We start from the raw sequence: 25,095 nt of genomic DNA, 5'->3' as shown, positions 1-25,095 counted from the left end.
CAGGTGTGCCAAACAAGGTAAACGGGTCGTTATGAGGACGATGAGCACAGCCTGCATCCTACACGATCGACAACAATACTGGAGAGGCATTTTGCTCAACCTCAAGTTGAACTTCTGGACTGGACATCATCAGCTCCCTTGTCTTAAAAACTTGCTCTGCTGTTCTTGCACATCCTCTTTCTGCACTTTTCACCCTATCATTGGCACTAGGTCATCTTTGATCTGCTTGGAAATCAGCGAACATCACCGCACCGCATAAAAAGTCGGTGCAAAAACCGGTCCACCGAAGTGCAGACATATTGGCTTGCTTTCAATCATCAGCAAGGTCATGGAATCCATCATCGCAGTTGATATGATATCCTTCCTTTTCTCCAACAAGTTCATTGAGAAGCCATTCTCAGATCACCAATTTGGTTTCAGACCAGGTCACTCTACCTTGGACATGCTGATCATATGTTTATTTTATTTTAACATAAGTACGGTCCTGTGACACTGAGAGCATGCATGTACATGGAATCCTTCACATGTGCTGAAAACATATATGTGCATGGAATCCTTCATTCTTTTCTATTCCCATTCAATCTTTCATCTTCCACGGTTCCACGAGGGGCGGGAGAGGGAAGGACAAAACAGTGGGGGAACAGAGACATTAGGAGATCTGTGGAAGGAAGAGAGGGATGGGGCGGGGAACATGGGGAATCGAAGATGGACATTACAGGGACTTTCAGGAAGGAAAGCAGGGAATTTGAAGGAGGTGGGTTTGGGGTGGATGAACAGGGGTAGAAAAAAATTGAGGATTTGGATGGGGGACGATAGGAGGTGGTGGTGAACAGCTGTTTTGAACACATGAAGGGAGGTGTGGGAGTTTGTTCCAGAGGTGGTTAAAAGGAGGAATGAAAGAGTGAAGGTGAGCAGTGATTCGTGATTTTGGCAGACCTTGAGCTCCCAAAAGGAAATCTAGGGGGGACAGATCACAGACAGAGCAGGACAGCAATGCCAGAGAAGAGACGGTAGAAGACAAAAAGACCACCGACATGCCTCTGGTGAAAGATTGAGAGACCCAAAGGCTCAGCTTCATCACAGGAGATACCAATGATCCTAAAAGCATTCGGTTCCACTGCATGAAGTCGAGCTAGGTGTATGGCAGGAGCACCACCCCAGAGGGGGTGGAGGGGGGAGCAGTACTCCATCAGACTGTGGATGAAAGCTTTGTAAATGGTTTGAAGCTAAAGCGTGCTAAGGAAGGACTTTGCACGACATAGGATACTCAGTCTGCGACTGGCTTTGGGGGGCCAGCTTGGAGATGTGGCATGAAAGGATGCCTGCAAGTATCTCGACATCCAAGTTCTCCACGAGAAGGCCCTCAAAGGAAACGTTGTGATGGTCTCTGGACGGAGATAACTGTGTCTCAACAACAACATGCACAGGAGATGAATCATCAGCCTTGGTGAGCAGATTGAGATGATTGCTTCATAAGCGGGGCTTGTGTCATATCGTCCTCAAGAGGTTGTGAATCTTCATTGTCAGGGGTGAAGACAGGTCATACACGGGCAAAATGCACATTGCGAGACAAAGCATGTGGTTCATGGGAGAGGTTTGTGATGCGAATTTTCTCAGCAACACTATTTAAAATATGTGGTGGAGGCCAAGTGTTAGATGGTTTGGTACACCCTGGTCCTGAAAGAAGAGGCGATGGTTTGGTACACCCCGGTCCTGAAAGAAGAGGCGATGGTTTGGTACACCCCGGTCCTGAAAGAAGAGGCGATGGTTTGGTACACCCCGGTCCTGAAAGAAGAGGCGATGGTTCAACTGCAAATATCATGAGGTCTGCAAAATCATTAGGTAGGGTCATTTCGATAAACTCCCCAGGCCAGATTGTTATTGACTTGGGGGTGTGCGTAGGACATGTGCTCGTCTCACTTTTCATGGGTTAGAGAAAGCACGGGGTCGGGATCCGTAGACATAGGTGGAAGAGTCACCAACTAGCACTTGGTGTTTGGACGGTCGAATTGACACATCATTGATTTCCATGAAAGGGGTGCCTGCAAGCACCTCAACATCAAAGTTCTTCACAACAAGGCCCTCAAAGGAAAGGTTGTGATGGTCTCTGGACAGAGAGAAGGGTGCCTCACCAACAACATGCAAAGGACATGAACCATCAGCCTGGTGAGCACATTGAGATGACCTCTTGACGGAGACACCGAGTCTCTTAGCTATGGAAGCACAAACCATGTGTTCCTGTGGCTCCGCTGTCAATGGTCACTCAAATAGCATGATGCTCGAACAACGTGTCCAAGTCAGGTGACTGACGAATTTGTACACAAAGTGCACCTAATTACAGCAAATCATCAGTGGGCTCCTCATCGTCTTCATGCAAACAATCTTCTGAGATGACCTCATCATCATCCTGGAAGATATCTTCTGAGCTTTCGCCATATATCGGCAGTCTTGATCTGGGAGAAAATTACATTTGCTGAGAAAATGTCTATCTGGTCGTCTGGCTTGCTTGCATAATGGGCACGATATCTGTCGAGTGTGTGAGGGGAGGGAGTTATGAGGTCTGGTCTTGCTCGGAGGGAGTGAAACTGTTTGCCGCTTCTGGAAGGAGGAAGTGGCAGTGTAGAGAGCCTTGGCATCAGCAGATGTAAGAATCTCATCCAGCAGCGAATCCAAGGCTTGAGAAATCTCAGGCTTTATGGACGCCAGGGTGCGTGACCTGGGCTCGGTGCCGTACCTCTGCTTGACTCGATGCGGTAGGCTGGGATGAATGAGTTGTTGCCAGTGTAGGACCACGATGTTCTACAGTGAGAGTGACATCTCCTCATCCTGATCAAGAGGTAGGCCATGATGACTGAGCTCATTTTTCAGCAAGAGGTTCTCTTCAGAGAATGCCATCAAACGTTGATACAGGTCTTCATGCCTTTCATCTGACTGCATTCTAAAATCAGCCAAGTCGAAGAGGTGGGCACCGGTGGCCTGGAAATCATAATGCAAGCGGATGGTCTGCCATATCGAAGAAAGTGACGTTGATGCTTTTACTATAGAGTTTGGTGATATAACAGGGCAGTAATTCGCTATCTGCCTGAGTATCAGGTCCAGTGAATTTACTTTTTGTTGAGCTGTAATCCCGGGGAAGTAGCAACATGTTCTGTGTCTGAATCCATGAAGAGGGTTAGCCTTGGTTCTCTTCTCCCAGGTGTTATCATCAACAAGGAAGACGGCAAAGTTGGGGTCAAGTGTCAAAGTGTAGGTGAGGTGCTGGTGCCAATGATCGAAATAATTGATTGTCTCAAACTTCCCAAAGCACCACTGCTTTAGTGCACGATGTGAAGCTGCCATTGTTTCTGCTTCTACCATACCGTGGTATTGAGGCCTAAGTCGAGCTCGATATCCGAATGAATGTGCCACATAAACTCATCAATTTCCCTTGATGAGAGGCGTGAAAACGACCCCAAACTGCTGTCATCACGCCAGTAGGATGTGTTTAACTTAATGTGGACACAATAAACGAATCACAATACCATCGGCGATGGACCAGTGCGGAGTATTTATTGCAGCATCAACTGAACAGCACCCGAGAGGCGCCAAAACCACCGGAACACGACGGCCGGAAACCCGCCCACTGATAGCCATGAATATATAATGTCATGTCAGGTATGGGAGCAAGCGCCCGAGCAGCGCGTCGCTGCGTCCACTTTCCCCTGGTACTCCAGGGGTCTCTGTCAGGCCATCCCCCAGGCAGATGCCTGGCCCATCCCCATCTCCTTGAGATGCTGATATATAATGGCGTAGCTTGAAACCCTTCTCTGATCGATTAATGCATCGAATTAAAAAATAATTTTAATTCCCGTTGAATTATAATAACCCGTTTAATAGGAACCCGTTGGGTTCCTGTTGTGACGGCGGTTGATAAAAAAACATAGCTGTTGCGAACTATACCGCTGAGGTTGTTTGCATTGATCAAATTCTCCCAAAGAAGGCTTGACTGAATCGGGAATTTATTCTTTAATAATTTTTTTCTTTGCCCGATTTTAACGAAACTTGATACTGCAGACCGCACGTGAATGGTGAGTAAGGTGGCCCTAAAATTTTTGCGCAATCGTGTACCATTTTGGATGTATTTCGGGAACATACATACTTACATACTTACATACAAGATGAGAGTTTTAGTAATATATAGATGATGAGCTATTGTGTGCTCATTCCATAAATTAATGATGGAAACAACATGGCGCCGATGACCCCACATGACCAGAAATTTTGGGACGAGTCATATTGCTGCGCTACTCCTCGTATATATATTTATATATCGGGACTCGTCCTAATATATATATATATATATATATATATATATATATATATATATATATATATATATATATATATATATATATATATATATATATATATATATATATATATAGGCAGAAGTACCCCCCTCCCCTCGCTCCTCCCTCCTGAACCCCCATGACAACGAAAGCATTTTCATGCCTAAAACCTTCATGGACACTCCCCAAGTACAGCCACCAACTATCAACTCATTCTGTCCAGTTGGTCTCTTGATTAGTTGTTTTTTTCTTGTAGTTGACGAAAGATGATAAAGTTTTGGCGCCGGATAAACATCTGTGAGTATTGAAGGAGATGGCAGAGCAGATAAGCATGATGTTAACATATTATATAACATCTTGCTTATCTGCTCTGCCAACATGTGTCCGTGTCATTGATTTATTCAAGGAGTCGCCACCCCAATGGTTTAGCCACCAATCGTTTCGAATCTAACTAGGGCGGCCATTTTTGGCCATGTTCAGTGAGCAGGCGGCTTGATTACCACTTGCCAAGAACCTCCCTCGATCGCTTGCTCCGCTAGCCAAGCGGCTTCCAATGTGGTTGATACAGAACGGCTGGCTTGGTAAGCAATAGCAAGCTGCTTGCTAACGGAACACACAAGTGGTCATGCTGATCACAGAAAACGAAAATGGAAAGGGAGACGAGGAAGGGTGTTGTGAGCTCTTAGTCAACGTGATGCTCAGACAGACACATACATGCACATTAGGCCATGGCTGCAAAGTGTTCACACACTGTCAGCATCCATTACTTGGGAGGGAGCAAATGTATGTATGCATGTAGAGGAAGTAAGGAAGAAGGGAGGGAAGGAGGAAGAATAAGTGAGCGATGATGAAAAATGAGGGTGATAAAAGGAGGGGGAGGAGGAGCTGCCTTGTCGGACCTGTCAATAAAAAGTTATCAATGCGTCATGGAAAGTCAAAAATCGTTCACATGCAAAACCATCCATGGCATGAGTGAATAATTGATATTAAAAAGTAAATTGTTCAAGAGCAAATTTGGCCTTATAGGGTGGGGGGGGGGGACTTTCTGCATCACTTCCAGTTTGCAACAGCCACCACCATTTTAGCACAGTGAAATCAACACTTCAGCAATGACATAAACACCACTCCCAGCTGTGATACTTCTTGTTGTTGCATCTAGCAGCTTGGCTGCTAAGTAGCTATCATTTCTTGGAAGCACAGCTGTGCCACTGTTGCTGTGCCCCTCCACTAATACACTGGTACTCATTTCACCAACATCAGAAGGATGGTAGGCTGAGTCAACCCCACCCAGTGTTAATTCAGTGGCAAACAGGGCTTGAACTCAGGATCCTAAGATCCCAAGCCAGTCACCCTAACCACTAAGCCAACACCAGGACTAACTGTGGTACTGCACACTCTGTCTGTACAGCGTTTAACCACTTGCCGTGTCTATCTGGGGATTTATTTCTGGAAGGAAACTTGAAGAAAGTTAATTTTATCCGTTTATGAAGTTGTGGTTGGTACAAAACACAGTTTCACAGCTTCTGGACTTGATCTTTCTCTGAAAAGCCTTCTCATGGGCACAAACAAATCAAAAATCTATTCATAAAGGCTCTACTTATTGGCATGCATTTGCAGTTGTAGCAGCAGCGATACGACAGCATGCATAACTAAGCATTGCTGGGCATCTGCTTTCACCTCGCCTTGACTTTGTATCATGGTATCGGCTTGCAAACTTGTTTTTCTCCCTCTTTCCCAAAACAATGGTGCGTTTGAATGGTTAAGTTTTTCACAAACTCGTTTGAAAACACATGACGGGTTTGAAAAGTAAAGCGGTGAACTCTAAAGAGGAAATCAAACTGATTGAAATTAGGTTAAAGCTTTCACAATCAAGACTAAGAGGTCCAAGCCAGGACAAGAAGACGATGAATTTTGGTCCTGCACAAAACACCACGTCTCAAAAAAACAAAAATGTAATTTTTTGGGTGTATCAAATTACTCACTGTGGCTTTCTACCAACTAGCAATACATGTCAGCATACTCAACGCGTAGCCATGCCTTAGGATCGTCAGTCCAAATGACTGCTGCATGCTTTTCAGGACACTTCTCCAGCCCAATCGCATCCAATTTCACCTGAAAACGATATTGAGCATCATTGCTAAGGTTTTCCAGATAATTGAATGACGTGGGTGGACTGCACTCAACAAAAATGACGAATAGTATCACAGCTAGTGGTGGTGTTCACCCCATTACGAAAGTGTTGATTTCACTCTGATGAAATGGCGGCGGACGTTGCTAATGGGAAGTCATGGAAAGTTGCGTCTCCTCCATAGAGGCAAGCATTTGCGAGGGACGAATGAATACGCTTTTTAAAATTTAAGTGGAGAAAAATGCATCACAGCATCCATGAAATGGGTAAATAAATAATGTTGACCAATTTTAGGTTTAAAATGAATATTTCATTTTCATGTTGGTCTTTTTTTTTCTTTTTACTTTTGTGGAGTGAAGCTCCGCTTCGGACGGATTGAGGTGCCAGAGCAGTGCTGTATCAGAATGATAGCCGTCTGCTCCAGCAGCACGACAACCCAGCTTGGAATGCTGTGTGACACCGGGGATCCAGCGGCGGAGATGACCTGTGGCAGGGGAAGGGGATTCAGACCCACCCTAGAGGGAGGGGAGTGCAACCGATCCACTAACATGGGCTGGGCAACACCCACACAGGTGGAGGGGATGAAAACAGAAATGGCAAATGATGATCAGCAGGAAGAGGAAGGGGAATGGCAGAATGGAGGAGAGGAGGAAGATAAGGATTATGAAGAGCAACTTGGCTTGCAAGAAGATCTGGCCAACAAAGGAGAAGTGATTAAGATTGACACCACTCAGAGAAAGACCACACCTCTATCAAATAGAAAACAACAAATGGACAAAAATGCTGATCAAGAGAACCAATCGATCAATTGGTAAAATTATACCAAAAGCATCCCCCTTGAAGGAAATCAATACGATGTGCTTTGCAGCGGCACTGCTCATTCAAGAAAGGGTAACAGGAAAACAATGCCGCACTACAGACAGAGACCAAGCCCCACCATGAAAATGGACACTAACGCCACAGAGAAACAACTAAGAAAGGAAACAGGACAAATACAACTAGAAAAAGAGCAATCAGAGATTGCAGACCCTCACCGGGACTTCTTTTGTGTGGCATTTGTGTAGTTGGTGTGTTACGTAATTAATGAGACATCATTAGAACTGCCACTTGATAATTGCTGGCAATGATGACCGGGTACCAAGACGTCCCGCTTTGATGCAACCCCCCTTTGATTGGACACATGACCCTGACACATGATGTTTTACAATTATTATTCATTATTCAATTATTGAATTTGGAATCGTGTTAAAATAAATTCAATTCAAATCAAATGGAAGACTAAATCAGTACAGTCCTGCATTGGAGTAATCAGAAGGGACCCAAAAAAGCAAAGGAGTCATCAGGAGGAACCTGGATAGGATTCGCATTTCAGCTGCTATTCCTCTACCCTCAAACCCATACAGGCACAGCCAGGTGAACCTTATTAAAAATAAAAAAAAATAAAAAATCCAAAAAAAGCCAAAAAAAACTCCATATCAAGAAAGAATCACTTAAAAAAATTATCGGATCCGGATCCGGATTCGAATAGCTAAGCAACTTTTCGAAATATCGTGCTCGATATCGGTTTTGCCTTATCTCTCAATGTTGAAGAATCATTAAAAGAATTATCGGATTCGGATCCGGATTTGGGTCGTAATCAAAATTGATTCCATTCTTCCTTGTCGCACACCCAACGTGTCCACCAAGTTTCGTCCGAATCCATTCACAACTTTTTGAGATGTCCTGCACACAAACCTACAAACAAACAGACAGACAGGGGTGAAAACACAACCTCCTTCTATCTTTGGTGTGGAGGTAATGATTGGAAAAAAGACAAAATAAAAATATAAGGTGAAACAGCAACAGATATATACCGACGACCGGGAGCACGATAAAAGAGCAGGGAGATGTAGAAAAGATTTGGACAGATTGGGTATAGACAAAGCAGGCTCATGGGAATGGTGAAGAAGTGTTGAGCTCAACTGGGATGGAGAACGAATCATTATAAATGCCCAAGACCAAGGACACAACACGAATGGCTTTAATAAAATGGCAGAACTGAGTCAATCGGACGGGTGTAGCTTTTGCAAAGTAGAAACATAAAACACGAGCCACCTCTTATTGGGATGTAAAAAATTCATGTCAGAACAGCTGTACAACCAAAGGCACAACAAGGCAAACAGATTAAATCCACTGACATTTGTGCAAAAGTCTCAATATCCCAGTTCCATAAAACTCTTGCAAACATGAACTAAAAGCCTTCATTGAAAACAAAGAAGTGACGCTCACATACGACCTCATGATCCCATCAAGCGTGAACATGTAAAATTAGAAGGGCACTCAGTGGAGCACATACCTCCGCCACGTAATGCCTGATCCACAAGAATATATCAGGCCCAATACATTTTTGAGATATCATGCTATACATCACTATATTATTTTTGGCCCCATCTCTCAATGGTGAAGAATCACTTTAAAAATTAAATAATTCTTGTATCCAGATTCAGACCTGGATCTTCACCAAAATCGAGAAATTCGTCCTTGCAACACACCCAACCTGTCCACCAAGTTTTGTCCGAATCCATCCACAACTTTTTGAGATATCGTGCTATATATCGTTTTTGGCCCTGTCTCTCAATGGTGAAAGAATCACTTGAAAAATTATCGTGGTAGCATCCGGATCTGGATCTTCACCAAAATCGAATCAATTCGTCGTGGTCACACACGCAACTAGTTTACCAAGTTTCATCCGAATCCATCAACAACTTTTTGAGATATCGTGCTATTTATCGTTTTTGGTCCTATCTCAATGGTGAAGAATCACTTTTAAAATTCTAGTAGTCGGATCCGGATCTTCATCAAAATCTAATCACTTCGTCCTTGTCACACACCGAACCTGTCCACAAAATTTCTTCCGGATCCGTCTACAACTTTTTGAGATATCCTGTACACAAACAGACAGAGAGGGGGGTGAAAACACAACCTCCTTCACCTTCGGTGGCGGAGATAACGAAGCAATACAAAGGGATATCGTACAAAGTAGAAAAGGTGGCATTGGGCCAATTGAGGGTTCATTACCCAGTGATGTTTTTCCCCAAACAACACAGAAATCAAGAGGATGACCAAATACTAGGATATCAAAAATGAAGTACGTACACACACGCACACACACACTTTGGAGGTAGACATGTATTATCGGTGATTGTCTACATCACGTGCATTTCACCCAACCGTGGGCGAAACATGGCTGCCTCCGTTGGAATCACTGGATAACAATCTGCAAATACATTTGTTGTTTCATGGTGTGCTTTTTTTAGCCTGGTGTTGGCGCAGTGGTTAGGGCAGCGGCTTGGGATCCCAGGGTCCTGAGTTCAAGCCCCGTTGGCTGCTGAATTAACACCAGGGGGTTGACTCAGCCTGTCATCCTTCCGAGGTCGTCGAAATGAGTACCAGTGTACTGGTCCCGGTGTATGCCCCGGTTAGAATAGGTGTACCATATCCCTGTGTGTCGTAAGAGGCGACCAGGGTTGGCGTCAGGAAGGGCATCCGGCCATAAAACATTGCCTCAAGAAAAAGCCTGACCCCTGCACAGCAGGGAAAAAGGCTGTAAAAACGGTCATATTATGGTGTGCTTTTTATTGAAGGATGTGAAATGAAAAATTTGATGATGATAAATTTACTGTCATTGTTGTTTTATATTGGTAGCATTTTACTCCAAAGAACCACATTTATGACAACTGTAAGTGAAGTCATCACAGTCTCTGTCACCAATCACAGTTTCTTCAACGTATTCAAGGCCGGATTTACATATTTGGATCAAGAAAAGATACCTATTGTCAAGTATAAGTGTAATTTGGTTGTAAATGTTATCGCAGGTGGAAGCAGTGGATCTGCCAGATCTCCCATTGCTTCATCTCCTGCTCTTTGGGTCCCTCGCTTCAGCTGTGGACCCTGTGGCTGTGCTTTCTGTCTTCGAAGAAATTGGTGTCGATGAGCAGCTGTATATCCTTGTCTTTGGAGAGTCCATGTTGAATGATGCCGTCACCTTGGTGAGTGGAGGCCCAATGAAATCTGCAGACTTTAGCTGGTCAGGCTTCTTGACCAAAGCTGTGGTTAACGTTAACTTTCTCACCAACGTCATGTTTTCTTTGTGCAGCAGGTAATTAACTGTTGTAAGGTAAACTATTTGCATTTAAAACACAGGGAGATGTCATTTGGCCTTCAGTGCCTGTGTCGCGTCCATAATCGCTGCACTCCCAGCTATTGCCGGCAGTGCTAATTCTACCACTACCCCACACAATGGCCTACTCTTTTTGCAGGAGACTGTATTATCTTTAAAATGCATTAAGGAAATGCAGATCAGCTGGTCAGGCTTTTACAGCCCAATGTGAATCATGGCCTGCTCGAGATGCTGCACACACCGCTGGTAATTTACCGCTCCGGCGGTTTTAGTTTGCTTTGACCCTGTTGTGGATCAAAACCTTGATTGACAACTCTGTTGTGAGCACATGAGCTGAGATATGGGTCCTGTTCTAATCCTATTGAAAACAAGTCAACTCTCGATTCAGTATTTAGATGATTTATTTTAAAGCATAAAATACGTCGATTAGATACCACAGATGAGCTATCTGATATCATGAGGAACACCCACTCCCTTTGTGATTATTAGCTAGTGGTCTTCATTTGGTACTACAAACACGTATGCAGAATTTGGTGGAGATCGGGCCAGCCCTGTTCTTTCCGATGGTTTTCAGATGTATACACAAACACACATACAGATAATTGCCTTCTTTAACATAGTAGGATTCAGCGGTGGGTGTTCCAAAATCCAACTGTCTATTTAAACCGTCAGTCGCATGATGCATATGCATGAATGACCCAATCAGCACAATATGTTCACCACAGATGCAGCATTGGATAGAGGTGGCTTCATATTTCATTCACCGTATGTATGACATCTATGAAACGTCTCTTGAGACTGTGTGATGCCAACTGCAGGTACTCTACCAACTGCTAACAGCAATGTGTGAGATGGAGGCAAGCGGCGAGACCATTGGGGGAATGGACGTGGCCCTTGGCGTGGCTCGTTTTGTCGTCGTAGGTGTGGGTGGAATAGCTACAGGTCTCATTTGCGGATTTGCGGGTGCTTTCAGCTCACGCTTCACCAAAGGACTGCGCGTTCTCGAACCACTCTGCATCTTCACCTTCAGCTACCTCTCTTACCTTCTAGCTGAGATGCTGCAACTCTCCACCATTATGGCGTGAGTTTTCATTTCTTTCATTGTTAATTGAGCCGTTACATGCACAGGTAGGTCAGGTTGCTCAATTAATCTTTGTGGTTAAAAACCTTTTTCGACAACAACATTTCTGTTGGACACAACTTTGATCAGCATGATTTGTACACTATACTAAGTGATAATCTTTTTTTGCCAATAATGTGGGGTTCCTTTCAAAAAGAGGAGGCAATTGTGTGTTGGCACTTTGACACTTGTGCGCAGACACTTCGCTTGTTCTTTTCAAAAGGAGAAATATAAAGTTTGTTCTTCAAAAGTAAAATAAATCATTATAAAAATTCCCTTTATTTGAATCAGATGTGCAAAATGATCCAGAGGAGAGTTATGAATTCCATGTGCAGGTTACATCATTTCTTGGGGAGTGTGGTGGATACACGCACGACTATATTGTTGATGATACAATACGTCGATTAGATACCACAGATTAGATTACCACACTGCCCCCTGTAGGTTAGGACAGGAATTTCCAATTTACTCAGAGTGCCAGCGATAACTCACCAACTTTACTGAAAGACAAGAGGATCTTTCACATTTCCCAGGTAATTCTAGCAGTTAGGACATCCAGCTTAATTACACCCGCCCAAGGGACGGCACACTTTGTGCTGTCACGCCCTGCCTTTGAAGCACCAATCTGACAGTTCATAGTGGGTTTCAGATTGCAACACAGACTAGACAGTTCAAAGGTATGGGCTGGACCCGTTTTGAAAACCTAGACCACTCCGACATTGCAGAATGGGTACATAAAAGGGGACGTGACAGTCCAAGAAAGTCAAAAAAAACCTGTTGAAGAAATGAGAAAAAGAAAAGGAGGCCGAGGAGGCACGCTCAAAGGGAGTAGGTAGTAAACATGTATCGCCCCGCACACGCGGAGTGAAAAGTGGGGTTAAGCAATTGGTTCATGTCCATTCGTCCGTCTGTCTGTCTACAAACATCAGTTTAAGATTGAGGGTCAACTTATTTAAATTGAATGTTATATGTTGAACACTAATTGGACCATGAATTGGAATACAAACCTGCCATTTAACAGTACTTTGTCTCTGAATTTGTCCTGATCACACATGCGCAGAGAGGAGTGAGATAATTTTTAAGCGGTGCAGCCGCTTCAATATTTGGTATGACCTTCCATCCGTCCATCTGTCAAGAATGAAGAAGAAAAACCTTTCTAACCCACCATGTTTCGTTCGTTTCTAGGCTTTGCCAATTTCGTATTGAAAAACCTTACCTGTGTCCGAAAGAAGCGGTGCAGTTTGGCATGTCCTTCTCATGATGCTAGACAGGTAGAGCTCCCCCTTGTGTCAATCCAGTGTCTGCACCACTAAAAAAAAAAATTGACGGACGGACAGATAGACATACCAAATATTTAAGCGGCTACACCGCTTAAAAAAATGCCGAACTGCACCGCTTCCTTTGGACATGGGTGTGATATTTTTATTCTGTCTGCATGCCTGACGGTCAAACAAAATTTAAAACCATTCCAAACAGTAAACTTATTGTTTTTAAGGATGCCATAAAGGACACAAACAACCTGCACGGATAATCAAAATAAAGACCAATTGCTGCACCATTATCCCAAGAAGGAAGCCAGACGTAACAACACACACACACACACACACACACACACACACACACACACACACACACACACACACACACACACACACACACACACACACACACACACACACACACACACACACACACACACACACACACACTGTACTAGTAGGTACTTACAAAAGCTAGTTTATTTGAAGTTATAACCTTAACTCATAAGCAATTTATTGATTTCCCAACTGCCCGGATCATCAGCTGGGCACCGTTTTACATCGCTGTTTCGATCCTTTCAACCCAGAACCTCTCCAAACGGCGGATACACAACCCCGGTCGCAGATCCACATCAGTAGATTACTCAACATCAATGGACTCACAACCTCAAAGTTGTGTCCAGACAGTCAGTCAACACAGCAATGTTATCCTTATTCCTTATTCAAGCAATATCCTTATTCAAACTTATATAATTATTAGTTTTATTTAAACTTTCACTACATTGGAATAACTTTAATCATACACCACTTTATATGATAATATATTAAGCGATAAACACTTTACCTCATTGACATGTCCATTAATGACGTGTTAGATAGGGTGATGTAATAGACACTGCGTCAACGGTGGAAAGATGGCGGTAAATTCCAGAATTAATTAATTTATTCGACTTTAACAATCTTTTTGTTTTTTTAAACATTGAATTGTAAATTTTACTTGAAAGCTGAAGAACACAAATCGCCTTCTTATCATTTCCAAGAACTTCCAGTTTTGCAGTATTTGGACATGTTAAATAGGGTGGTGTATCAGGGTGATGTATAAGAATGCTCCAAGAGTGCGAAATAAACTTCTGGGATCTTTTTAAACGATCTTTAAAACAATTCTTTTAATTACATTGAAGTGTTTTGCTGAACACTGTGTGGGTAAAATGTTCTATGAACTCTCTAGTTTTAACAATTACACTGAACAACAAATTTCAAAAAAATTTTTTTACTGGAGATGTGTAAAGTGATTAAGACTAATTTGGGTACGCTGATTTCAAAAATCATAACCGTTTTGCTGTATCACGTCAGGATTTTCAGGAACAGAAATATTCCCATTGCCTGGAAGTCAGGATTTCAATGAAATTTACATATGTCTTTAACATGTCTATTTCGTACAATTGTTGTTAACTTGTGTTATATTTCTTTCTTTCAGATAACGATGAGTAGGCGTTCCTGTACCAATCATCCTGACAACTTCTGTTATGTCTGTGGTCGGTATACCAAAAAAGATCAACAGCGAAGTATATCTACAGCAGTGAAAACGAAGGCCGCCTCCTTTCACTACTTCGGGTGTAAGGTGGGGGACCAAGAACAGAGCTGGGCACCACACATCTGCTGCACAAGCTGTCACACAATCTTGACTCAGTGGTTGGTGGGCAAGCGCGCGAGCATGCCATTTGCGGTGCCCATGATATGGCGTGAGCCGCAGAATCATCATGATGATTGTTATTTCTGCTGCACAAGCATCGCCGGCTTCAACAAGAAGACTAAAGGTCACATCAAGTACGCTGACTGCGTCTCTGCTCGTAAACCTGTGCCTCATGATGACGAGAACCCCGTTCCAACACCTCCAGCTGATCAGAACATAGCTGTAAGCAGTGGTGAAGAGGATGGTGATGATGAACCTTTTGAACCCGACACTCAAGAATCACACCTTCTGAACCAGAGAGACTTAAATGATCTTGTAAGAGATCTCTCGCTGTCAAAGGCGAAGGCAGAGCTGCTTGGATCAAGGCTGCAGCAGTGGAATGTACTTGAACCTAACACCAAGATATCCTTGTTCAGAGCACGTCACAGAGACATGGCTGAGTTCTTTGAGATGGAAGACACGATGACATTCTGCAGTGACATCAACGGTCTGTTGAAAGAACTTGGGTGTGATCACGATCCTGCAGACTGGCGCCTCTTCATCGACTCGGGGAAGAACAGCTTGAAGGCTGTTTTGCTCCACAATGGCAACGAGAAACCATCAGTCCCACTGGCTCACGCGTTCGGCATGACAGAGACCTATGAGACTATGCGGCAGCTGCTTGATTCCATCAAGTACAATGACTTCAACTGGCACATCTGCGGAGACTTGAAAGTGGTGGCGCTTTTGTTAGGGCTGCAGTCAGGCTACACGAAATACATGTGCTTCCTTTGTCTCTGGGATAGCAGAGACGACAAGAATCACTGGACGAAGAAAGATTGGGAAGAGCGAAAAGAGCATGTACCTGGTCGACACAACGTGAAGCATGTCGCCCTTGTCGACCCAGCCAAGGTTTTCCTTCCACCAATCCACATAAAGCTCGGCTTGATGAAAAGTTTTGTACGGGCAATGGATCTGAATGGGCGTGGGTTTTTATACCTCAAGGAAAAGTTTGGCAACACCTTGTCGGAGGCCAAGATCAAGGCTGGTGTCTTTGTTGGACCGCAAATCCGACAGATTATGAAGGACGAAACTTTTCCGACAACTCTAAACCCCAAAGAGCTGGCAGCGTGGAGGAGCTTCAAAGCTGTGACGGACAACTTCTTGGGGAACGAGCGCGCGGACAACTATGAAGAAATAGTGCAGCAGCTGCTGGAGTCCTTCAGGAAACTTGGCTCCAGGATGTCCCTAAAAATCCATTTCCTACACCAGCACCTGAACTTCTTCCCTGACAACTTGGGAGCAGTCTCGGACGAGCACGGCGAGCGATTCCACCAAGAGATTTCACTCATGGAGACGCGTTACCAAGGGCGGCACAACCCGAACATGATGGGCGATTTCTGCTGGTTCCTGCATCGTGATACTGACACAGAGCAGCACAAACGCAAAGCCAAATGCCTAAAGCATTTTTAATTCCATTCTAGTGGAGTTTTTCTGTAATTTCTATAATTTTGAAGCATTCATGATGAAATAAATGAATAAATGAATTTTTGTAAATTTCATTGAAATCCTGACTTCTAGGCAATGGGAATATTTCTGTTACTGAAAATCCTGACGTGATACAGCAAAACGGTTATGATTTTTGAAATCAGCGTACCCAAATTAGTCTAAATCACTTTACACATCTCCAGTAAAAAAATTTTGTTGTTCAGTGTTATCCATCTATAATTCCAGCAATGTGTGTGTGTGTGTGTGTGTGTGTGTGTGTGTGTGTGTGTGTGTGTGTGTGTGTGTGTGTGTGTGTGTGTGTGTGTGTGTGTGTGTGTGACCACTGTTTCTCGACAACCACTGGTCCGATCTAATTGAAACTTGCCAGGTATATTGCTGGGGCCCTGAGTATGTGCCTTTTCAAGGTTTGATATTAATCGGACAAGTGCTTCCCAAGCTATGGTCATTTATTTACCAAACCAATGACAAGACACGTTGCTGCGCAGGCATGGCTGTGCAGGCCGGTGCACGGGTGGCCGACGATGACGTCACGGGCCGTGCCGGTTACGATGGGGAAAGGTGCCTTAGTTACCGTGGCGTAGGAGTGGCAATGGTCAATGGCAGCGAAGGTCATGGCAAGCAAAGACAGGGAGGTAAACTTGATTTTAATTTTAATTTTAATTAATTCTGTGTGTGTAAGTATCACAGCAGTTGTTACTTCAATGCAAGCGATAATTCGTGGAATGATGTGAACATTCCGGACGGGCACGCACTACTTCCGCATGGTGATGACTTTTTCTCGATTTTTTATGCGCATTTGTAGATAAACACAATGCCCCAATCCAGTCGTCGTTTACGAGAGCGAAGGAACGGACTGTGTGGTTGTTTGAAAGTTTTTATTATCTTGCCAAAACGAAGTTTTTGCAAGATATGTTAGTCAGCTTGTATGTTTTTTTTTGTTTTTTTTTGTCTGTAATCAGGTATAAAAAAATTCTGCAGAGCACAATTATCATTGGAAATTTTTGTAACTTCGCATATCGGAGGCCTATAGAGGTCCCTTTCAGCGCATAAAATTTTGAAGGTCAAGGTCAAAGGTCAAGGTCACTTTGTCGCAAATCAGGGGAGTCGACGAAAGCCTTATTTTTTGAGTAATTTTGATCGGATCGTCTTCAAACTTCATGGGAATATAGTTCATGGTCTGGTGCTCAGCTGATTAATTTTTGGTGGCGATTTGCCTTGACCTTCATGGTTAGCACCTAAGGTCAAACATATTTGACCCCAAGGTCAAATTTTCAAGTTTTAGGAATCATATCATGTAGTACCTCAAATTGAACACCTCGATGAGTGCTTTCTAGATATGTCAAGCTTGAGACATTATGACGTCATTTGGTGACGTTATGAGGCAAATGCATATTTTTCATGGTTACTCTGTAGAACGATTCTCATCGGAATCTCTCGTTGGCAGATATTCCTCAAGGAGTCGCTCCTGGTGGATAGCAGCTCTGTTCACCTCAGTGTGACCTTAAAGAAGTCACACGTGGTCACCTTTTGGCAAGATACGGGTCACCCGCGGGTGACTGGTTTATTTTTTTTATTTTTTTGGTTTTTACGTACGACCACGCATGTACGGGCATGCGAGAGTGAAGGAACAGCCTGTGTGGTTGTTTGAAAGTTTTTGGGGTTTTTTTAGGTTTGCATGTACGGCCACGCACGTACGGCCATTGCAAGAGCAAGAAAAGCAAGATTGGTTATTTTGTCGCGAAACGTCCGAGAGCGAAACAAAAGCGGTTCATTCCAGTTACTGTAGTGTGAACAAGATGGCGGATGCAGTAGAACGACCTGTTACGGTATGTAAACTTTTAGTGCTTGTGCCTCAAACATAAATTTAATATCGACAATATATAGTGGGTAGTACCTGATGTAGTTTTAACAATTTATTAAACCTAATTTTGTTGTGATGATAATTTTTGGTTTGCCTGTATTTCGAGCCCCGAGTGAAGGATCGCTAGTTGTGTATGCCCAGTTCAACATAGGGGATCGTGTATGGGATCTTTTTACAGTTTTTACTTCATATTAACTTTGTTATTTTATTGGAATTTGCAATTTATTATTACTATCAAGTTTTACCTCTTGCAAATATAAACGATCAATCGTCACTGATCGCTGCAGCACGGGGGCACGAATTTCACGAAATGTCAGCCACACATTACGTCAAGAGGGCACATTTATCGCTGCTTGTATAATATCCGGTACCACAAACGGGTTTTCATTAACAGACATGATATATTCAAGGCAGACTACGTTAAAGTTAACTTTCCATAACTTCAAGTACTTTTCAAGCCGCCATGTTTTCCACGTTATGGTAACCGGAATGAATCGCTTTCGCTTCGGTCTCCGCCGTTTCGCAATGGAAATAACCGTTCATGCTTCCGTTCCCCACCGTTCTATTTCGGGATTTTTGGTGCTTGCTTCCGTTACAACCGTTTTTGTTTCCGTCACGACCGTTCTTGTGTGTAGAAAAAACGTGTTGGTTTCCATTATATTTGCTATTACGACCGTAATTACTGTGTTGGTTTCAATTTCGGTCGCTTTTTCATCAATTTAAGCGGTTTTTGTAACAAGAATGACGGGTTTTCATTCCGTCTGACAACGTTGACGTCCGTTTATTAGGGGGGCCTGTCTGTGTGTGTATCACAGCAGTTGTTACTTCAATTCCAGTGATAATTCGTGGAATGATGTGAACATTCTGTACGGGTACGCACTACTTCCGGATGGTGATGACTTGGTGTATTCTAATAATTTCTCGATTTCTTCTGCGCATTTATAGATAAACACAATGCCCCAATCCAGTCGTCATTTACGAGAGCGAAGGAACGGCCTGTGTGGTTGTTTCTGGCTCGCGGTTTGAAAGGTTTTTTGTTTGTTTGTTTTTTTGGGGGGATTTGCACTTACGGGCACGCACGTACGGGCACACGAGAGTGAAGGAACGGCTGTGTAGTTGTTTCTGGCTCGCGGTTTGAAAGCTTGTTTTTTTTTTGGTTTGCACATACGGCCACGCACGTCTGGGCACGCACGTACGGCCACGTACGTAACGTGCACGCGAGAGTGAAGGAACGACCTGTGTGGTTGTTCTTTCTGGCTCGCGGTTTGAAAGGTTTTTTTTTTGCGTGGTTTTTTTTGCACGTACGGGCACGTACTAGTTGTACTAATGCACAGATTGTTGTCAGTAAATATTGGTGGCAGTGGTGTAATGACGAGAGAGTCCAATCAGAGTCTGGAAGGACAGTTGTTTAAGCCCCGGCTGAGTCATACTAAAGATTTTTATAAATGGTACGTGCTGCTTCCTTCCTTGATGCTTCACATTCAAAAAGGAGTGCATGGATAAACACCTATAAGTTGGTGACAATTATGCAGGCTTTGGTAGGCCTCATGACATCCTCTTGCATTGAAATTCCTTGAAAGGGAACTTGTGTAGTTGAAGGCAACCATTCAAGAATATATGCCAAAGATAATGGGGATAGCCTGCTGTTGGCGTAGTGGTTAGGGTAGCGGCTTGGGATCCAAAAGGTCCTGAGTTCAAGCCCTGTTAGCCACTTGAATTAATACACACCAGGAGGTTGACTCAGCCTGTCATCCTTCCGAGGTCGGCGAAGTGAGTACCAGTGTACTGGGCCCGGTGTATGCCCCGGTTAAAATAGGTGTACCATATCCCTGTGTCGTAAGAGGAGACCAGGGTTGCGTCAGGAAGGGCATCCGGCGTAAAACCTATGCCAAATCACTATGCGGATCATAACGGATGATCCGCTGTGGCGACCCCTAACGGGAGCAGCTGAAAGGAGAAGAAGATGCCAAAGATAATGGGGATAACAGAGACATGGAGAAAAGAGAAAATTACTATTGCATTTTTACAATTGTCTGATTATGAACCACTCACAAGTGGTAGGAGGTGGTGGCATGAGTCTCATGGTTCACAAGCCCATACCATCACAACATTGTGACAAATTGTCTGATTCAGGATTTAAAGACTCTGCATGATGTAAGGTCCCTGTCACACCTTGACGTTTTAGCCAGCGTATGGCAACGTATCAAAATGTATGTAAAACGCTGGCGTACGCTGAACTATTGATGTTTTTTTTCAGTTTTGGGCGTATTCATAACGAGTTGGACGTATGCATAACGTATTAGTAATGTACACAGAACGTTTCGATAACTCGTAGATAACTTAAAGCAACGAATGCTTAGCGTGGTGTCGGCGTTCTCAACTTATGCCCAACGATAGTCTAACTTATGCTTAGCGTGGCAGCGTATCGCCGACGATCACGTGGCGTAGCCTATTAAAAGGCTGCCGCTCGACGATTCAAATCATAACCGCACTTGACATCGAAGTGTCAACATCACCGTCATGCCCTGTCACACCTTGACGTTTTAGCCAGTGTATGCCGATGTATGAAAAATTTGGCGAATACGCTGGCACACGTTGAATACGTTATGGGTAAGTTTTGTGTACGTTAAGAGCACGCTGGCATACGTCGTAGTACGCCGAGCTCGTCGACAAATTTTAAGCATGCTCAAAATTTTTTGACGTATGCCAGCGTATGACTCACACATTCCGCATACGCTGGCCATAAGTTGTACGCACGTTATGCGATCGTTGACACACGTCGACACACATTACTTGTCAGTTACTCATAAGTCTAAACACGTCGAGGTAATGTTTAGCGTACCTGAAACTTATTTCTAACCTATGAGTAACGTGCTTTGAACCTATGTGTAACATATCTCCAATGCAGATTGACATGTAGACATATTTGATGTAGATGACCACAGAACTTACTGAACGTGTTTCTAACTTACAGCTATCGTATAATGGCGTATTGGCAGCGTTTAGGGGAATTGGTATATAAAAATGGGCTTCACAGGAGGAACCCGTCAGTGTTTCAGACTCCATGTTGAGTAGATGTCAATGTCAGTAGTATCACTAGTAGTAGTAGTAGTAGTAGGTGAGCGTGTCAGTAGTAGTAGTAGGTCCATGTCAGTCGTAGTAGGTGAGCGTGATGGGGAGGGTGTGGGTGATGATGGATCCTCCTTGCGTCCGCGTCCACGGCCATGGCCAGGAGACTTCTTTGCAGCATTCTTCGAAGTTTTCTTTGGTATGACGGTGATGTTGACACTTCGATGTCTTGTGCGGTTATGATTCGAATCGTCGACCGGCAGCCTTTTAATAGGCTACGCCACGTGATCGTCATCGATACGCTGCCGCGCACTATGCATAAGTTAGACTATCGTTGGGCATAGGTTGTGAACGCCGACAACACGCTAAGCATTCGTTGGTATAAGTTATCTATAAGTTATCGAAACGTTCTGTGTACGTTACTAATACGTTATGCATACGTCCAACTCGTTATGAATACGCTCAAAACTGAAAAAAACATCAATAGTTCAGCGTATGCCAGCGTTTTTCATACATTTTGATACGTTGCCATACGCTGGCTAAAACGTCAAGGTATGACAGGGCCCTCATAGGTTAGAAATAAGTTTCGGGTACACTAAACATTACCTCGATGTGTTTCGACTTATGAGTAACTTACAAGTAACATGTGTCGACGTGTATCAACGATCGCATAACGTGCCTACAACTTATGGCCAGCGTATGCGGAACGTGTGAGTCATACGCCGGCATACGTCGAAAAATTTTGAGCATGCTTAAAATTTGTCGACAAGCTCGGCGTACTACGACGTATGCCAGCGTACTTCAGTGTGCTCTTAATGTATACAAAACTTACCCATAACGTATTCGACGTGTGCCAGCGTTTTAGACAAATTTTTCATACGTCGGCATACACTGGCTAAAACGACAAGGTGTGACAGGGTCTTAAGATAGGGCTGAATAGTGGTGATCAGTTAATGGTGGTTGTTTGCTTCCGATGAACTTGCAGCGATGCCAATAACAATGATTAAATGTTACTTTTGTTGTGATTACCTCCGCCACCAAAGGTGGACATATGTCGGGATGCAAGGATGCATTTGCTGTATGAAGAGCGATTCCACAGGCTGAAGCTGTACTAACTTAAGCCGCTATCACACCTTGACGATTTAGCCAGCGCATGCCGATTTTTGAAAAATTTGTCTAAAACGCTGGCACACGTCGAATACGTTATGGGTAAGTTTTGTATACATTAAGAGCACGCTGAAAAACACTGCCATACGTCGTAGTACGCTGGCTTTAAACGTTGTACTTTTGTGTTGTCCTCAAATTTTTGCATGCTTGAAATTTTACAATGTATGCCAGTGTATGACTCACACGTTCCGCTACGCTGGCCATAAGTTGTAGACACGTTATGCGATTGTTGACACACGTCGACACATGTTACTTGTAAGTTACTCATAAGTCGAAACATGTCGAGGTAATGTTTAGCGTACACGAAACTTAATTTTTAACCTATGAGTAACGTGTTGTAAGCACGCTACACGAACGTTGTTCACACTTTGCAACACGTTACTTGAAAGTTCCTCATATGTCGAAACACGTCAAAGTAATGTTTAGGGTACCTGTGACTTATTTATAACCTATGAGTAACGTGCTTGGGAATTATTTGTAAAGCATGTCCTACGCACAAATACGTATGTAGATGTATTTGACGTCTTCAGGACGACCACAGAACTTACTGAACGCGTTTCTAACTTACAGATACCGTATAATGGCGTATTGGCCGCGATTAGGGGAATTGGTCTAGAAAAAGGGGCTTCACAGGAGGAACCCGTCTTCTTTTTAGACTTTGTGGTGAGTACATGTCCATGTCATTCCGAGAGATGGAGGATACGGCAACGCTGAGACGACAATACCTACCTGTCCTCCAACATCAACATGACCTCATCGAGTTGACACTGCACCAGTTGCGTGCCAATAGAGCCGTGAGAAGAAGACGTGAACGGAGGAGAAGGAACTGGGTCAGACCATGGATCGGGAGGCGACGCCATTACGGCATATATGACCAGCTCATGGTGGAACTCCAGAACGAGGACCATGCATCCTTCATCAACTTCCTGCGAATTCCCCCAGCGATGTTCGACGAGCTGCTAGCCAGAGTGGGTCCAAGGATAACCAAGCAGTACACCTTCTACAGGGATCCACTTGAGCCTGGCATGAGGCTGGCACTGAGCCTGCTGCTGTTGGTGCCGTGACTGCAGTGAGGTGGAAGCAATTTAACTCGTTCAATGGAAACTATTTCAATTGCCGAGCACCAGCATCCAAAAACAATAGGCGAGTGACAGACATTTATTAAAAGTGAAGTTGCAGCCTATGAATAGAAAACCTCACGTGATCGTCGACGATACGCTGCCACGCGATGCATACGTTAGACTATCATTGGGCATAGGTTGTGGACGCCTAAAACACGGAAATCAATCGTTGGTATAACTTATCTATAAGTTATCAAAGCGTTCTGTGTTCATTACTAGTACATTAAGCATTTGTCCAAGTCGTTTTTGATACTTTTAAAACTGAAACAAAAAAATAGTTTATCGTGGGAATGAGAAAAAAAAATTGCCGAAAACAACATTGAACAATGGTGCAAAGTAGTGTCCTATTCGTGGATGCAACGAGGATCCATCATCACCCACACCCTCCCCATCACGCTCTACTACTACTACTACTACTACTACTACTACTACTACTACTACTACTACTACTACTACTACAATTACTACTGACACGCTCACCTAATACTACTACTACTGATACTACTGACATTGACATCTACTCAACATGGAGTCTGGAACACTGACGGGTTCCTCTTGTGAAGCCCATTTGTATATACCGATTCCCCTAAACGCTGACAAATCGCCATTATACGGTAGATGTAAGTTAGAAACACGTTCAGTAAGTTCTGTGGTTGTCCGGAAGACGTCAATCAAATTCGTCTACATTCGACAATGTGCGTTTGAGATACGATACACATAGGTTCAAAGCACGCTACACATAGGTTCAAAGCACGCTACTCATAGGTTCAAAGCACGATACTAATAGGTTAAAAATTAAGTTTCGGGTCTGCTAAACATTACCTTGACGTGTTTCGACTTATGAGTAACTTACAAGTAACGTGTGTCCGACGTGAGACAATGATCGCGGAGCGTGCCGAGAACTTATGCCAGCGTATGCGGAACTTGTGAGCCATAGGTGGAGTACGTCGTAAAATTTTCAGCATGCTTGAAATTTCACGACGTACTAGACGTACCATGGAATATGACAGTGTACATCATTGTTTTTCAGCGTACTCCTAACGTATACACAACTTACCCATACCGTATTCGACGTGTGCCAGCGTTTTAGACACATTTTTCATAGGTCGGCATATGCTGGCTAAATCGTCAAGGTGTGACTGCGATGTTGACACTTCCAATTTTCAGGTGGTTATGATTTAAATCGGCGTGCGGCAGGTTTTTAACAGGCTGCGCCACGAGTTCGTCGGCGACACGTGCAGCGCGCTATGCCTAAGTTAAACTATCGTTGGGCATAGGTTGTGAACGCCAACAACAGGCTCAGCATTCGTTGGTATAAGTTATCTATAAGACAACGAAACGTTCTGTGCCCGTTACTAATATGTTATGCATACGACCAACACGTTATGAATACGACCAAAACTTTTAAAAAAACATCAAAATTTCAGCGTACGCCAACGTTTTACATACATTTTTATACGTTGCCATTGCTGGCAAAAACGTCAAGGTGTGACAGCGCCTTTAAGGAAAGAAGTTTGAGAGGAGATCTGATTGAATACTACAAGCTTTTGCCAAGGAAGGTGAAAGTAGGCCATGAACAGTTTTTTCAGCCTGCAAACCTCAAATCCATCTGAGGCAATTTGTTAAAACTCTATGAGATGAGGTCAAGACTGCAGGTCGGACCTTTTCAGTCAGCGTGTCATGAATTGCTGGAATAACTGGA

General features: G+C 43.7%; 1 protein-coding gene across 5 annotated transcripts in view; it reads left to right on the top strand.

Annotated features, from left to right (window-relative positions):
• Window positions 1-25,095, top strand: part of LOC147010725 (sodium/hydrogen exchanger 2-like) — a 101,106-nt gene that overhangs the window by 22,797 nt on the left and 53,214 nt on the right. For all 5 annotated transcript variants that reach the window (XM_085860431.1, XM_085860428.1, XM_085860429.1 and 2 more), the window contains 2 exons: window positions 10,311-10,484; window positions 11,434-11,696. In XM_085860431.1, the coding sequence (XP_085716557.1) occupies window positions 10,311-10,484; window positions 11,434-11,696 (437 nt within the window). The remainder of the gene's footprint in view (window positions 1-10,310; window positions 10,485-11,433; window positions 11,697-25,095) is intronic.

Source organism: Eptatretus burgeri, chromosome 16, assembly GCF_056783735.1.
Source record: "Eptatretus burgeri isolate ZD-2024b chromosome 16, Ebu_testis_v1, whole genome shotgun sequence".
Classification (NCBI taxonomy): domain Eukaryota; kingdom Metazoa; phylum Chordata; class Myxini; order Myxiniformes; family Myxinidae; genus Eptatretus; species Eptatretus burgeri.
Note: the sequence above shows the minus strand (reverse complement) of the source record. Positions and strands in the feature narration are given on the sequence as shown.